The sequence below is a fragment of the Parasteatoda tepidariorum genome, chromosome 4, assembly GCF_982258835.1.
Source record: "Parasteatoda tepidariorum strain Cologne lab strain chromosome 4, Ptep-v5.0, whole genome shotgun sequence".
Taxonomy (NCBI): domain Eukaryota; kingdom Metazoa; phylum Arthropoda; class Arachnida; order Araneae; family Theridiidae; genus Parasteatoda; species Parasteatoda tepidariorum.
In genome coordinates, this window is record NC_141758.1 from 48,695,411 (window position 1) to 48,713,622 (window position 18,212).

Consider the following 18,212-nt stretch of genomic DNA (forward strand, 5'->3'; position numbering starts at 1 on the left):
TTTTTTCTTTGCTTGCTTGTTGAAAAATAAAAGTTAAAATGAACTTGTTTTCCTAAAATAAAATGGGTAAATATATCTAATACTCTAATAACAAAATAACCCTTCAAACTGTGTAGCAATGCAACATTCCTTATCTTAGTGCTGATAATAGTCTGGTCTGAAAATTTATGATTTGCGGGTGCAGTCACTCAGGCCTGCACCCGCCTGACTAAGGCCTGTTAAGTTTCTTTTGTTTCTTCAAGAAAACCCTTTGGAGACAATGTGAGTGACTTGCCTATAGTAATTTCATCTCACAAATGTTATAAGAAAAATTTATTATGTGAAGGTAAGCACTTTTTCTTAAAAGAAAAATGGGAAGTTGCAAATATACAATTAATACAAAATTTTTAAGGAAAACAAATAAGCGAAAGGTAGTTTTTGATTCGTCAGAAAAATTAACAATTACTTTGTTTGAGGAAGGGTATAACAGGCACTCCTTGAATTTCTTGCAGCACAGTGCTATGAAAGCAAGTATCGATTTGAAATTTTTCATATTCTAAAAGCATACCAGCATTTTCAGATTCAAGTTACTTTTTGATTCTTTTTAAAAGTAAATACAAAACTCATTGCTTTCCTTCAGTTAATTAATAATTTCATAAATTTTCAGTTTTCAAAATGCAATATTAATTTAAAAGTATTATAATCATATTGTTTTATTTTATTTTATCAACATATGATTTGTTTACAATGCTTTATTTTAATTAAAAAATCAAAAACTTGAAATTTTTTTCCTTTTAATTAGTATGAAATAATGTGAACTTGTCAGATCAGATTAGTATTAATTTCCTTAATTAATTATTAAATTAGTTCTTTTTTTCCTTCTCAAATCTATTCTGTTCAAAGAATTGCCGATTGTATTCAAAGTCCTCCAAGTTCGCATAACAAATCATTACCTCTGGGGGACTGAATTGGAGATTGATCATTTTCTGATTTAGGTCAAAATTACGCTATGTTTATGAATGAATGGAGTAGGATTGAGCCCTCCCTGCAAAACTGGCTGCGATATGTATGTGGCTGAAGTCGTATTCGTGGCCATAGATTGTGCCACTGTAAAAACTAGAAATGCGTCCTTTGCTTTAAAAATTTGCTTGATTTTAAGCAGGCTTGCTAATATTGGCAAGTGGCATAACAACAACAGCAAAAATTATATCACTCTTTATAATTATATTATCACTCTTTATAATTACATTTCTTTATGATTATATCAATTATATAATTATAAAGAAATGTATTGATATTTTAATAAATATTTAGCAGAGAATTCACATAATAAAGTAAGAAACTCTTGAATGAAATATCTGTATGCATCTGATAGTCCAATGTGTAAACATTTGAACAATTTTGAAATGTTTGCAATATTTCGTTCATGCTCTGTATTTTGGCATGTTAAACTATGAAGCAAAACAAAATGTTACACTTTATTATCCAATTTTTCTTTATCATTATCAAATAAAATGATTTCAAAATATAAAAAATTAAGATTTAAAATCGTATGCAAACAATACTTTCTTTTCATCTGAGAATGCCTGTCATAAATGAAAAGTAGATAAAAATGCAAACATTATGTAGATATCTAATATTTTGATTGCTCTTCTAAAATTGGTTAGGGTAGAGTATTTTTTTTCTCCACGCTATTGAATTTACATAAAAGTATATTATAAAAGTAATTTGTACCGCATTTTTAAATAAAAAAATAAGTATAGAAAATGTGTAGACTTTGACTTACTAAAAAGTATTAAGAACAAAATTAATTTCACTCTGTACAGTATATTTATTATTATCCTTAACGTATAGAGTGCCAAAAATATTTTTGCTTACACTTAAAAATTGCCACAGACCAGCCCTGGGTGCCACAAATTAGATGACCAGCTAAATTTGTTAACTAAGTTTACATATCAATCAGCATAAAAAATGAAATAAAATATTTTTTAATATTTACCTCTTGTAGTCTAGCAAAAAGAAAATCATTTTGAGATTTCACATGCTTTAATTCCCTTTGAGTGTTTCTTAAAGCAGATTCAATTGCCTACAATAATTAATAAATATTATTATCTAAAAAAATTAATTTATAAGTTTTATATGCAATGTTTACAGTTAATAAACTACAGCAGCAATTTTATGTGGAATAATAATTAATGACATCTATTAATAATAGTGTTGTGTTTTTTAATCAATAATATAGCCAGAATTTTATTTTGGAGGTCTAAGAAATTTTAATATTCATTCTCTCTCTCTGTGTATACATATGCGTGTGTGGTCTTCACTTTCTCCAAATAAGCTATCAAGAGAATAATAATCGCTTATGTAAAGAATTCTCTTCGCAATAATATCAGGAAAAATGTTCTGACTAACTCTGGAGTAATGCTAGTTAATAGGAATAACTCCGGAATAATGTTAGTGACCATGGTTACGATGTTTAACTATTTCAAGAAGGGGTGTGGATAAGCATTTAAGACAGGTTTTTGCTGAGTGAGAGAATCTTTCTCTCTTTAAAATGCTTTATTTTTTTATCTTATAGCAGCGTTGATTTTTTTGACTGTCTAAGATTTTTGTAGTGAGGGGTGTTCTATATATAGATAGGGAAAGAAAATAAAAAAAAAAGTAAACAAAATATTTTGTGCTTCAATTTTTCCAAGGAGTCAAATTAAGTATTATTTACCATGATGTTGATTTCTTGTTAAACAATAATATCGCCTTTTTTTCTAATTAAAGGGCGAATTTTTTTTTTTTTTCAAAATTGATTTTCACCCTATGGACTTCTCCTCTGCTGCACAATTGACTTAAATGAATATTACTCCTTTAATTCCTTATTCAATCTCATGACAACTAATATTTAAAAAAATGATTACCATTTTATGTCATTAGCCAAGAAATGGAGGAATAAGTTTCATAAGAGTATACAAAAATCTATAGAGAATATTAACATTTTAATAACGATAACATTGTAGAATACGTGTCATAAAAAAGAGAAATGTAAATTTAAGTTAATTCCTTTCATATAAACTTGAAAGTCTGTTTGTTTTGATGTTTGTTGATAACTCCAGTGTAGTGTTATTTTATAGTGATTTGTGTTATTTTTTTAGAGCAAAATGTCAATAAAACAAAAAAGATTGCTGAAATTCATTGTTTTAAACTAAACTTTTCTTCATAAGCTTTGATAAAACATTTTGTGTCTATATATAAGGACAATTTTTCAGATTATTCTGCAATATTTCCATATTCTAATCTCAAATTAATCATACGCTGAATGATATATTTTATTTTACAAAGAACTATAAACAGTATTGTAACAAAATTCTTATCTTTTCCATTTTTACAAGTGCAAGCAAGATGAAATAAACTCAATAAAAAAAAAAACTGATGGTATAAAAGAGTGAAACTGTACTTTTTGAAGATATATATAAGATATAATTTGCAGCTACAGTCCTGTATTAACCAACCATGGAATATAACTTATAATATAACCATGGAAATCTTAGTAAAAAAAGTTATTATGTCTTACACATTAGGAGTCAAAAATTAATATTCAAATGAGAAAAAAACATGATAGCATTAACAAAGTAGAAGTTAAGCTTCAAAACTAGTTTATTCATTAAGGATGAGATCATAATTGTTGACAATTGATTTAAGATGTTAAGGTAACCTTTAATTGCTTTAAATCTAAATTCAGATTTTTACTTTAAAAAAAATCCGAATTCTTTCACTGAATATTCATTTTTGAATTTTCACTCTCCTAAGCACTTTTTATTTATTGATTACTGACATTGTTGCTAAAATACATACCAAAGATGGGATTTGGAGAATACTTAAAAGTGATTAAATGACTCAAATCATCATGCATAAGGGGTTGATATATGTATTAGCATTGAATTCATTTACATCAAAAATTTTATACGCAATATTGAATTATCGTGAATATTAAGAATTCCAATAAGGTATAAAGAACAAAATATAAACTTTATATAAAGCTTACTGAATAGTGTGTTTCATCCTGGAAAGAGTTTCTTTTATTTATACATTGCTGGAAATCGGCAATTTTTTCACCCAACCTCTTATTTTCTGTCTGCAGATCAGTTATAGCATCTTTCAAAAAACATTCTTTCCTTACAGAAGCCTGTAACTTTTCCTGTTATGCAAAGAAATTAACATATGTAAAATTACTTAAAAATAAAATATTAGTGCCATAAAAATGGAAGCAAATTTATGTTTCAGGAAGTACAATGCTTCTCACATATATATATATAATATTTACCTACATAATGAGAGAATGAATATCCAAGGGACACAAAATTGGTGTGCCCCCCTCAATAAAAGTTAGGGAAAATCTTGCAAAGTAAATTCGCAAAATGTCTCGAATAAGAAAAATCTTAGTAATTCTAATAGGTCTATTAAATAAGTCGTGGGAAAATATATTTCTTACAAGTTAGAAAAGGGAAAAGGATTAAAATGTTAATTAACGCATACTTGAACTAAAAATAGATTAAAAGACAGGATGCGAATATTAAAGTGCGAGAAAGAGCGTTTTGTTTTGAATGATAAATTAAGAAAAAGATTTACAAAAAAGGAATAACATAAAAAGTTTAGTTGAAGCTTTTTATATTATATTATATTATATTATATATATAGCAATAGAATGATCTAGAACATTAATAAACATTTGCTTCATTAAATCATAAATTTTCCATCAAGTCTAACTTTTTAAGTGCCTATTGTTCACTTAATAAGTTCACAAAATAGAAGATAAAATTAAAATAACAAAAATGAAGCATATAATTATAACATGAAGAAAGTAAGAGAATAGAATTGTCATGTATTTCTTTTATTTATTTTTTTATAAAAATTTATAACAGAGTAATTTATATGTAACATTTATATGTAATTTATAGTAATTTATATGTAACATCATGAGTTAAAATAATTAAGTTTGAGAATAAATATCCATTACTGATGATATTTTTCAACTGTAGTTGTAGTTTGTTAAAAACATTCCCTTTAACTTTTAATCACTAAACTTTTTGTTTCTATTTAAATAACTCATTTGTTGAAAATCACACATGTTCAAGACTTCTAATGTTTGATATTGCTTAAATACTTATTAACACAACCAAACAACAATGAGTAAACATTCAATTATCTTTATTCAGCTGCAATTATGAATGTGATATAGCAGTGGTTTTATAAGATCATGATTAGCTTAATAGCTCAAAACAAATCTAGATTCATTTTAATATTATATAGTGGTAAAAAAACAATGGGATTATAAATGGTGCATATACAAATCTTGTGTTTTAACTTTGTGATGTTAAATAACACAGAAAAATTCTAAAAATCTAATTTAAATATTTCATATGACACAATGAAATATATGATTATAATAAAAAATTTAAACAGACAATTTAAGGTTATGGACAGAAAGATTTGGCAAAACATTCTTTGGCAAGCCCCACTACAACAAAAAATATGAAATATTTTAGGAGGATTGTGATGATTCAGAAAGATTCAATGTGGTTAAAGAAAACCAATGTGACCAACTTCTTATGCTTAAAATTTATACTGAAAAAAATGACAATTTTTGATAAAAAAATCTTCAAAGGATGCTGGTGGGTTGATTTAAAAATGATTCTTTAATTAATTTGATAAAACCAAAAGAAATTTTTTAATATATGCTGTTAAATTATTCTAATGTAATGTAAATGTTTTTATTATATATTCATTTAGGACTTTCCTTACATATTGGTTGCTGACATTTAAGCCTAACTTAACTCAAAGGAAAAAGAGATAAGAAGCCTTTTGTTCATCTTGAACAAGACTTACACTGCCAAAATTAATAAATATTAGCATTAACAGTATGAACAAAAAAAAAAAGTTTTAAAATAATTGTTTTTATTATTTATTTTAACATATAAGTAGCATTTGGAAACAAGATGGTGTTATAGATTTTCGCTAAGCCCTCTCTCTAAAAGTACAAAATGAGTTTGTTGAAATTTTTTCAAAGTAAATTGTGCATCAAAAGACATGTAAGTGTTTCGATTTCTGTTTTAAAAAATTGGTCTACAGTGAAACCTCGTATTATGGACACTCCTACAAAACGGACGCTCCTCAATAAGAGCATGATTTTAATTCCCTGTGATATCCATAATAAAAAATATTGTTAAGCTATTTCACTACTAAAGAATCAATCATCTTGCCTTATCTTTGCAAAGAAAGGAGAGAAAATATTTCTCATGTGAAATAATTCAGACCGTGGCATATTTTGATCTTTTCATCTGGACGACGCAAGTTATGAGACCCGCACAAGCTGAAATGACATATTAAATGCTCTCAATGCTTCTTCCCCATTGAAAATTTCTTTCATTTAATTGTCAATTTCAAGGCTGAATTTAACACAGCTGGGTCAAAAAAAAAAAAAGAGAACAGAAATATAGTTTTTGAGGTGTTCATGTAAATGAAACATTTATTCAGATATTTGACAGATGATCACTTGTGAATATATCAAGTCCATAAGTCTTTGTGCCGTACAGGTATACGCGGGAGATTTACTTTCAAAGAGATATAATAACCATGTTTCCTACCCAGTGTCGGGTAGGTGTTAAGGGGTGTGAACCTAATAAATGAAACTGTCTGAGGTCTAAAAGCTCCTATTTGGTATCATGTGACTAACTTGAATATCTGTGTTAATAGGAAAATTATATTAATTTATCTGTATATTTAGAATTACTATTATAGATTACTAGCTATATTTAGAATTATGTATTTATAACAAACTTTTTCATGTATATAGAAAAAAATAATTTTTGAAGTTTAAATAAATATCCTTGAAGATAGTTATTGTAGATTATTTATTTATTTCGATATCATCAAAAATATTCTAAAAACAATTTAAGGTGTCAAACTTCATTATTAGGGAATCCTTCCCATAAACGGACATTTTTTTCGGTCCCAAGAGTGACCGCTTAACCGAGCTTTCACTGTATTTTTAACTACCAAATTATCCTTATAAAAAATAAAGACAGAAAAAATAACAAATGCAAATATGAGAACAAATAGAAAAGGAATTATCAAATCACAAATGTAGGAGGAGCATTCTAAATAGATCTTTTTGATAAAATTTTGGTGTGAAACCATTTATTCTATTTTTGTAATAAATTGTGATTTAATACTTTATTTGTATAAAGATAAAATAAATTGAAAAATAATAAATAGTTAAAATTTTGTTTTTAATAACATTGGTGGTTTTTCAAAAACAAAAATTGATTTAATTTTAGTAGCAGAAAGTGCTTAGCAGTAAAAATCTAATACAATTCTACCCAGAGGATAGTAACTAACTAACCCCTGAACAATTTCAAATTTACAATAAATAGCTGCATAATCTTACCGGATCTTAAGCAAGTGCAATTCTAAATCAAGCTTGTGCATATGCTACATACGACAAAGAGTGCATTCTAAAATAGAAAAATATAAGTGAACATGTAACAAAATAATTAAGAGATTCAGAAACATTGTTACAACATATTAATAAATTAAAAATTTTCTTGCATTATGAGCAGAAATGTAAACATCTATTTTACCTTCATTGAGTTAATCATAAGTACATTATTCTTAATTATCATATTATAGTAGTTCTTCATTTTTTGAACAAGTTCTTCATGGGTTTGAATTAAATGCTGAGTATGTGCATCTTTCAGAGTTTCAACCTCTTCAATTGTTTTACTTTGCAGAATACAGAGTTGATTTTTAATGTTTCCGATTTCTTCTACTTCTTTATTTTTAATTATATCTATTTCAGATTGATATTTTTCATGAAGAGCACAAAGTTCTTCCCCATATTTCTGTAATAAAATAATAAAAAATAAGAACTGTGGAAAAAATGCTAATCTTATTATAAAGACAAAACCCACAGGTGAATTCGCAACAATAAATTAAATTGCACATATATTCAAGAATTTGTCAGAATCACAACAGCATTAAAATTTAATTTAAAAATACTCAAAGCTTTTAGGGTATAAAAGGATAATAATAAGCAATGCATAGCTGCAGATCAGAGATGCACAACCTTTTTTAGATACAGCACCAAAAGAATAGACTAATAGAACTAAAAAATATCAAGTTGAGGGGCAAAATAATTAACAAATGTTATTTGTAAAAATATAAGGTGTATTCTAATGCTGCTAGTTACAGGAGAGAGTGAGAAAGCTGGAACACACAATACTTGACTTTTATCCTAATTCGTATTAAGCTGATGCCAACAACTAAAACCCAACTATAATTGTTCAAATTTACAGAAGAATAAAAGTATAGGCTAATTCTCTTCCCTTCTTGCTTGCAAAGCCTCTAGTGAATCACTGAAAGAAGTACAAACCAGTGGCGTAGCGAGGGGTGGGCAAGGGGGGGGCATCATGCCCCGGGCGCTACTCACAAAGGGGCGCCAAATGGTCCGCGAAACAAAAAATTGCTGGATAATTTTTGTTATAATTGATTTCTGGAAAATATATTTTAAATTTAGTGCCAGTGTAATATAATAAATGTTAATTCGTAAATAAAAAGGAAAAAAGGAACACTAATAGTCTAAATCAAACTGTAATAATATATTCATAATAGATATGGCACGTCTTTTCTACTGGCAGGGCGACCTGTGTCTGTCAGCACTTTCTTATGGCATCTACGCTGTGTGGTTACATAAATTATCTCCTTTCCTGATTTGTCTGATAAAATAATATGTTACAATAAATATTTGCAGTGTACACAGTACAAACATTCTTCCTTTCAGAACACTATTTTTTTTTATTTCTGGAAACGCAATGTAGCTTACGCTTGTAATTTTAAAACAGTAACAATAACACTCTAATGTACTTGCATGTACAGTCACGGTCAACTAATCGTCTAATGCCAAAATGTTGGTTTTCTCGACGGGACGGTAATGAAGAAGAAGGAACTGAAGTTAATCGATCCTGGTTATTATATTCACCAAAAAATAATGCAGCGTTCTGCTTTTGTTGCTTACTGTTTATTACATCAAATTCCGCTACACAATCATCTTTTGTAAAATCTGCTGGTTTTAATAAATGGAAAAAAAAAGATTAATTGATTAGCCATGAAAGAAGTCCAAATCACTGAAAATCACTTACGGCTTGGAAAGAAACAGAACGAAGATTAATAAGTAGAACGGGAAATGATGTATCATTAGAAGCGAACATTCAGTCCGAAAAAGAACGGTAGCGAAATATATTTAAAAGAATATTAGCTTGCTTGAGGTATTTAATTATACAAAATCTTCCTCTACGTGGCCATGTTGAAAAACTAGCACTTCTAGATGGTACAAATGTAGGAAACCTATTTTCTTTATTTAGATTTGTATCTCGGTTTGATCCGCTACTAGCAAATCATCTTAAACATGCCACAGGAACTCCAAAAACTGTCTCATATTTGTCACCACAGATTCAAAATGAATTCATTCATCTTCTGGCATCTACAATTCGAAATAAACTAATAAATGATATCAAAAGAAATAAATATTATGGACTTTTGTTTGATTTAACTCCTGATATCTCTCATCGAGAACAAATGTCCCAAGTCGCTAGGTATGTAGATGTTGATTTTATCCATAAAAAAGTTTCCATTAAAGAATATTCTTTGGGTATTATTGAAATACACGATAAAGATACAGCCTTGTTCGAAAATTTAATTTTAGAATAATTAAATTCCAATGAAATTTCATTAACAAACTGCAGATCACAATGTTACGATAATGCTGCCAACATGGCAGGTCACACATCTGGCGTTCAACAAAGAATAATGGGAAAAAAAATCATAAAGCATTATTTGTAAATTGTGATAACCATTCATTGAATTTAGTAGGAGTTACTGCAGCTAAATAAGATCCAATCGTTGTGACATGTTTTGGAATAATTGAAAACATATATCTATTTTTCTCACGTTCAACGTTACGATGGAGCTCCTGAATACAAGCGGTTATCGTTATCGTTGATGTGCTAGAGAATATAGTAGAACTATTAGAAAAATTAGCAGAGGACACAACCACTACAAGTGACACCAGAAATGAAGTTACAATTCTGTTGCAAAATATACTAACTCTTAGTTTCATAACTTAAGTTCATTTCTGGTGTGAAATCTTAAGGTGGATTGATCGTGCACAGCTCACATTACAAGAGCCTAGAATGAATTTTAGAGAAGCGTTCTATGATCTTGAATCATTAACTACTGAACTAGCCGAAATTCGAGACAAGCTCTGTGAAGAGGCATTAGAAAAAGCAAAGTCTCTTTGTGAAAAATGGGATATTGTTTCAACAATACGTGTAAGAAAACACCGCAAAATGCCTGGAGAATTGAGATGTTGGTATTTCCGCAGAAAGTGAAATTTCTCGTGTTATGGAAAGCGTTCTTGATCGTCTCCAACAAGAACTATGTACACGATTAAGTGACCCTAATTTCAAATTTGCATTTCAACTAGACGTTGAAAATTTATTAAACAAGGATAATGTTGATAACGACCTTGAAAAAAATTTTTAAAATTTGGGTTAATTTTATGATACAGATTTCAATGGACTCGTTATCAGAACTCGTTATCGAAATATGTGATTGCGAAATGTTACTCCGCAGTAGAAAAAAAATCGATCCTAAAACTCCATTAGAATTTTTTACTTTTATAATATCGTATGGAGAAGATGATTTTCCAAACCTGAGAGTGGCACTTCAAATACTCCTGACTATCTCAGTATCAATTGCTAGCTGCGAACGTCCATTCAGCAAATTAAAATTAATTTTGACATATCTACGATCAACGATGGGACAAGATCACCTAAGTGACCTAGTATTTTTAAGTGTGGAAGGAGAAAAATTTGAGATTATCAGCTTTGATGATATTATTGATAAATTTGCTTCATCAAAAGCAAGGAAAATTTATGCATAGTAATTAGTTTTATTAATGTATTATAATCATTTAAATATATGTATCTCCTTAGAGATAATAAATACTTACCTTTTTATTGTTTTAAAACTGCGTGTTTTTAAAATATTTCTTTATAAAAATGAAAAATAAATAATAGGTATCTTTTGAACTAATTCTAGATGACCATTTATACATTTCAAAATCTAGTCTTGTTTTCTCAACTGCATTTTTTGCCTCAAATTTAAAGCCTAGATTGAGCCTATGACTTTATTTATTTATTTATTTGCGAGTATATTTTGCATATTATATTGTATGGTTTTCGAACGGGGGGCGCTAAAGAGATATTGTGCCCCGGGCGCGAGTTAAGCTCGCTACGCCACTGGTACAAACAGAAGACTTTACTATACTCTAATCTGGAATTGCGACAGATAATGAATTTATAAAAGGGGGACAAATATATATTAATAGCACTTTGATAAAAGCTAAAGAAAAGAGGAGTATTGTTACCAGTCTTTGCTCCATAGCAGCATTTTCATGACTTATTTTTAGTTGGAAAATGTCATCCTTTAACTTATTTATTTCTTTTTCCAAGCTATCGATTTTCATTCGTTGCTCTTCTTCTATTATTAATTTTTCACCCATTTTTTCTTTCATTTTCTCGTCAATATTTTGCTGACATTCAAACATAACCTGCTTCATTTTTTGTTTGTATAGCTATAAAAAGGGACACTATATCAATATTTAATTATAATTAATGTGAATAATGCTACACCAAACAAAATACTTAAGTATAGAAAACTAAAATTTTCATGTGTATATATTAGCAGTGTGACAGTTAAGAATAATGAAAAAAAGTTTTTTTTCATTAAAATTTCATACATATTACTCTTGACTTATTTGTGCAACAAAAAGAATTAAAATGATTATTCACAAGAAATACAATTTAAAAAAAAAGCAAAAAATAACTAAAGGCAGATTAGTATTTGGTTCATAAAAGCAGATTGCATACTACAATAGTTAATAAGGACAAGTTTCTTTTCCAAGTTACATTGTTTTGATTTATATACCGACCATTTTTTTAAAATCAGATACAACACAAGGTTTCAATTACATTTCCGGTAGTAATGATAAATTCTTTCCTGACAACATATTGTTACAGGATCTCTTCAGACAGAAAAGGGCTTCTATTTCCTGTATGCCAATCTATGCAGTTCAAATGAATGCATTTTCCCTAACCCCTTCCTTCTTGCTCTCGTGAAAATAATAGGGGGAGGTTTTGCCCTCTATTTCTCGCCCGCATGAAATTTCCGGGCTGGAGTGTTGCTGTTGTTGTGTCCAATCCTTCAGGATCTAGCGACAGCTAGATCAAATGCAAGAGACTGTGGACCCTAGCAAAATCAAGCACCAGAAGTGGGCTATCACGGATATCCGCAAGAGCGAGCCTCAAGCAGTCGAGGATATGATCGGGGGAGGCCGGCATCAGATGGCACTTGGTGCATGTTGGAAAGACTTTGCGGCCGCATTCAAAGGTCATGCATGGGCTGGAGTGTAAGAAAAGCCACTGTTATGACTATCTTCTTGAAAATTAACCAATCGTTAAGGGGTTAATTACTTATTAACTAAATTTTGGAATAATTTTATTCATCAAAATTTATTTAATAAACTTTAAAAAGCGCAAACAGGAAGGATAAGGAGGTTTTAAAAGCATCCAAAAACTTAAAATTTTATAACTAACACATTTCAATGAATAACAAAACATATTTAAAACTATTATTAATTAGTCACTTAATTAATAAAGAATTGACTAGGTTAACAGGGGTAAATTGATAGTTTGATGGTCTAGGAAACATCCTTGAGGATGATCCGAAGATATACCATCAAAATTTTGATCCTCGGCAGAAAGGATGGCTCCTCCCATTTGGTAGCTCGATGACTTATGTGCAAAGTCAAAGTCGAGCACTCTATAGAAGAACAGTTTAGGGTGGACTGATACCGCACACCCTCGGTCCCTAAGCAGATTGATCAAAGTGGTCATCCACTCGCTTACTCTCCACAGTCACTGATGCTTGGCTTTAGTGTTCGACATGGAACCGTATATTTACGATCAGTCCAATGTGGGACTCTGTCTGAAAAGTATCCTTAAATGTTTTAACACAAAGATATGCAGGTAAAATATTTTAGTCAATATGCAAACTATCACTAGAATAAGCTTATCTTTAGTTACTCTGACACTCATCTCTGCAGACAATTGAACAGTTTACTGTAGATGAAAACTTAAAAAATTTTTTTAAGTTAAAGCACACAATTTTAAAAATTATACAAATACAATATGCTCTGATCTATACCTTAATTTCTGCAAGGTGTGAAAGCTCAGCTTCATCAAATTCACTGTCTTTCAACTGAAGGAGAGCATCTTTTTCTTCCAGTTGAGTCTTTGTAACTTCCCAAAATAGCTGAATTTTATCTCTCTCTATTTGAAAAAAATTTCTCTCTTCTTTCTCTTTTTCAACTTCTTGCTGAAGTTGATGCACATGATTTTCAAGCTAATGAGACACAAATTTTTTATATTATTATTTAATTGCAAAATAAATAGACAGAACAGTTTAAAATGTTGGAATCTAGGTTAAATTTGAATAAATATATAATACTTCTTTTTAAAAAAAAAAAAAAAAAAAAAAAAAAAAAAAAAAAAAAACACTTAAATTCATCCATTCATTGTCAATAAGAAATAGTATTTTTTTTCTTTTCATATCTTTATCAACAAATATAAGCATCTTAGCTTCATTTTAATATTTTGTATGCTAAACCGAATAAAACATAAACTATTTAATTTTTGCTGGTTTAACAGAAATTTATTTTTGTTTGTTAGCATGTTACATAATAAAAGTGGTATAGTGCACAACCTTTTTCAGTGAAGAGCTATTTGCATAACAGGCTGGCTAATGAATGGCCAAATACACAAGTTCTTAGACACGTTGATGACACTTAGCTTCTTCAGAACTACAGCCTAGTGTAGGCCAAAACTTTCTCAGTCTGCCTCTTCCAAACAGTTTGACTACTAGCTAGATTTCTCCAACTATTCACTCTCAATACTTTTAGGTCCTTTTCCACACAGTCCAACCACCTTGTTGTTTCTCTTTATTGTGACCTCAATCTTTGAAAATGTTAGTTTTTTTAGATGGATCAGAATCTTCATGATGAAAAACATGCCCCAGCCGTCTGATCCTGTATGACTTAATACCTCTCAAAATGTTATCATATTCTCACTTAACACTTATACGTTAATTTTTATATGAACATGAGTCCTCACTGTTCCAGACATTAAATCCTTTTTATTATTCATCTTAGTAATAAAATTATTTCATTTACGGAAATAAGTACCAAAATTTGTTTAGAATTGGTGAATTTAAAATTCATACTTTTATGTTGAAAATATTTTTCTTATCAAAAAGTTTATCTTATTTATTGGCATTCCAGGGTAAGCCACTATATATTATTGTTTAAGTTATTCCAAGTTAAACAACCAGGCAATTTCCTTGAGGGTGTGCAAATTCAAATACAGTAGGGAACCGATTATCCGGAACGATCGGGACCATCGCTATTCCGGATAACTGATTTTTCCGGTTTTCTGAATCGCTACGAAAAGCCGTTTCTTTTAATTGTTAAACCCAACTAAAAAAAAATATTTGGTAATAATCTTAAAAAGAAGAAAAAACGATGAAGTAAAACACTAATGATTATTTCCAAAATGATTGTAAGGTAAACATCTTTCAAAAAAGAAAGAAAAATCCTAAAATTTTATGAGCGAAAATTTTTTTTTTTTTTTTAAATTGGCCGGAAAATTTATCGAACTTCGTTCCGGTTTTTTGGTTTTCCGGTTTTCAGAATTCCGGATAACGGGTTCTGTACTGTACTAAAATATCCCCATCAAATACACATGTAGAGGTGTTAAAAATCCATTCCATTATAGCATTGTCAATAAGAAATAATATTTTTTTTCTTTTCATATCTTTATCAACAAATATAAGCATCTTAGCTTCATTTTAATATTTTGTATGCTAAACCGAATAAAACATAAACTATTTAATTTTTGCTGGTTTAACAGAAATTTTTTTTTGTTTGTTAGCATGTTACATAATAAAAGTGGTATAGTGCACAACCTTTTTCAGTGAAGTGCTATTTGCATAACAGGCTGGCTAATGAATGGCCAAATACACAAGTTCTTAGACACGTTGATGACACTTAGCTTCTTCAGAACTACAGCCTAGTGTAGGCCAAAACTTTCTCAGTCTGCCTCTTCCAAACAGTTTGACTAGTAGCTAGATTTCTCCAACTATTCACTCTCAATACTTTTAGGTCCTTTTCCACACAGTCTAACCACCTTGTTGTTTCTCTTTATTGTGACCTCAATCTTTGAAAATGTTAGTTTTTTTAGATGGATCAGAATCTTCATGATGAAAAACATGCCCCAGCCGTCTGATCCTGTATGACTTAATACCTCTCAAAATGTTATCATATTCTCACTTAACACTTATACGTTAATTTTTATATGAACATGAGTCCTCACTGTTCCAGACATTAAATCCTTTTTATTATTCATCTTAGTAATAAAATTATGTCATTTACGGAAATAAGTACCAAAATTTGTTTAGAATTGGTGAATTTAAAATTCATACTTTTATGTTGAAAATATTTTTCTTATCAAAAAGTTTATCTTATTTATTGGCATTCCAGGGTAAGCCACTATATATTATTGTTTAAGTTATTCCAAGTTAAACAACCAGGCAATTTCCTTGAGGGTGTGCAAATTCAAATACTAAAATATCCCCATGAAGTACACATGTAGAGGTGTTAAAAATCCTTGGTTTAAGTCTTTTAGAATTTCATATTCATAAAATATTCATTAAAAAATTACACTATATTTATCTATAAATTAATATTATTTTTTAAAAAATTATTCAACCTTTTAGTAATTTTTAACAAGAATAACAAATTTGAGATGCCTGTTTTCTATGAACTCTCAACACTAATGGTTTTCAAAAGAGTTCTGAAAGTTCATATCAAAATCCATTAATTATTTGATACTTTTGATACATGAGAAAGAAAAAAGCCTAACAATGTTCCTGATCTACAAGTTCAACTATCTGACATAAAGCCAAATTTAATGACTATTACTAATAAAGTGTGACATTTTTTTTTGTTTCCATTAAATGTTTTCACAATATAATTGGTTGTCTTACATTGGTTCATAATTGCTAATAAACTTTATTTATAAAGTGGGAGTATAACTAACTAAAGTGTTTTCAACTATTATAAAGTGTGTCGAAAATAATTCTTCTGAAAAACAGTATAGAAGCAAAAACATTTCATTTTATATAACAGAAGGAATAAAAAAATACATATGATTCATAAAATTTTCATTTTAATCTGATTGTGCAAATTATAAATAAAAAAAGTTTCGTTTAACTCACTTGATCTTTATTCATATCAGCTACAGACAAACCCAGAATAGCATAACTTCTGAACTGCTTCTTTCCTGTTTTTTTAGCAAGCATTTTCTTCTATTATGAAAGTAAAAGATAGAAAAATATAATAAAACATTGCTTTGAAATTCATCTAATATTTAAACGTTGATTGAAAAAGTAAACCCCCAAGTAAACTAATTAAATAATTTTCTTTTATATTTTCAGATAGACATGAGTATTTTGTTTTATACTCTTAGAAAGAAATAAAATAAATAGAAACTTATGTCTAGTTTAAGAAAAGCTCGATGTGATGAGTACGGCATATTGCGAGTAGATATTTATTATAAAATAAGTGTTTTATATTTATTGCATGCAACGGTAAGAATATCAAATAAATCATTTCTTAGATCTTTCCCCTTTTTAAGTTCTGAATGGAACATATCACAGCACACATCAAATACATGAGAGTAATTAATTTTAAGTATCTAGCAATCATTACAAAACAAGCAAACAATTAAAAAGAAGTTTTTCGTAAAAATACAGATCTGAAACAAACATGTCATACTTTGCTATCCATTATTCTGATTGGGAAATACAAATATAATGTTCGAGAGACAATTAGATACTGGTATAAAATGATTTTCAGCGTTGTGTTTAAAAGCTGTTTATTTATATTATGTTTATGACGCTTTTGGCTGCTTATTTCTATTTTCTTAGTATTTAAGAATCCCGGTAAAAATATTTCGTTTATACGACATAATCAATACCATGCTTATAAAATAAAAATGGAAAGTTTTGCAGATAATTAATATGTAAATCTTGAGAACCTTTTATATTAAAACGTTCTCATTTATTAACTCCTCAAAAAATGTTTATTTTTTACCGTAAAATATTCAATCACTTTTTCGGCTGTTGCTTGGCTGACCGCCTTTTTAATAAATAGAGGCATTTGATTGGTCAATTACATCATCGTTTTCATCGTTATCGCTTAATCGTTTTGTCAGGTTTACTAGAATGGCGCTATTAGCATTTTTGCTTGGCGGAATTTTAATAACGCGCATGCTCAGTTTGATAATTTATTTAAACCAATCGAAGTACTTCGTAGACAATGAATATAGATGCTTGTATCCTCTCCTTTGCTTGCGTATACTCAAACAAAGACATAAAGATGGAAAGATCAATCACTGTACCAAACAGATGTCAGGGTGAACGAAACATTGGACTCATCACCGGTCTCTATTTTTTTTATTTGATTTTCATAAATTGTTATGATAAATAATAACATTCTGTCTCTGTGCCAGAAAAATCTGAACACATTTTTTTTAAAGATTTATAATTTGTAAATTTTAAATGAAAAAATTAATGTATTTTAAAAAATTGATTTTTATATTGTTCTGAAATTCAAATACTTGAAATAAATATTAAAAAAACAATTTAAGTGCTTATTAAAAATATATAAAAAATATAAAAGTAACTAAAAAATAAATAAAATAATTAAAATAAAATAGAACAGTTTTATAAGCAATCTAAGCTGCCCAAAGCATTTAATTTCATGAAGAACAATAAATTGGAAAATGTTAATAATTGCTGAGATAGAGTCTCATAATTGCCTGTTAGCGTTCAGTTAGTTAGTTATTAAAACTTTTTCATGGTTTTCATTTGTGCGTAATCTAAATTCTAATTATTTTCATTCAAGAAGTCTTTCAAAATATAATTTCATTCCTGTATTTAAATTACAAGTAACTTTGATATCTGGGTGGCCTACAAAAATTCAAAAAAGTACAAAAAAAATTTAGAGCATT

The 18,212-nt window shown here is 28.8% G+C and overlaps 1 protein-coding gene across 1 annotated transcript in view; it reads right to left on the bottom strand.

Annotated features, from left to right (window-relative positions):
* The window catches only part of LOC107443272 (dynein regulatory complex subunit 4), a 31,241-nt gene extending 14,109 nt beyond the window's left edge, over positions 1–17,132 (bottom strand). The window contains exons 1-7 of the mRNA XM_071182250.2: positions 16,976–17,132; positions 16,417–16,506; positions 13,291–13,488; positions 11,453–11,659; positions 7,608–7,868; positions 4,013–4,165; positions 1,979–2,065 (exon numbers count right to left, since the gene is read on the bottom strand). Coding sequence (XP_071038351.1) covers positions 1,979–2,065; positions 4,013–4,165; positions 7,608–7,868; positions 11,453–11,659; positions 13,291–13,488; positions 16,417–16,506; positions 16,976–16,987 — 1,008 coding nt within the window. The 5' untranslated portion in view covers positions 16,988–17,132. The remainder of the gene's footprint in view (positions 1–1,978; positions 2,066–4,012; positions 4,166–7,607; positions 7,869–11,452; positions 11,660–13,290; positions 13,489–16,416; positions 16,507–16,975) is intronic.
* Positions 17,133–18,212: the final 1,080 nt, after the last annotated feature.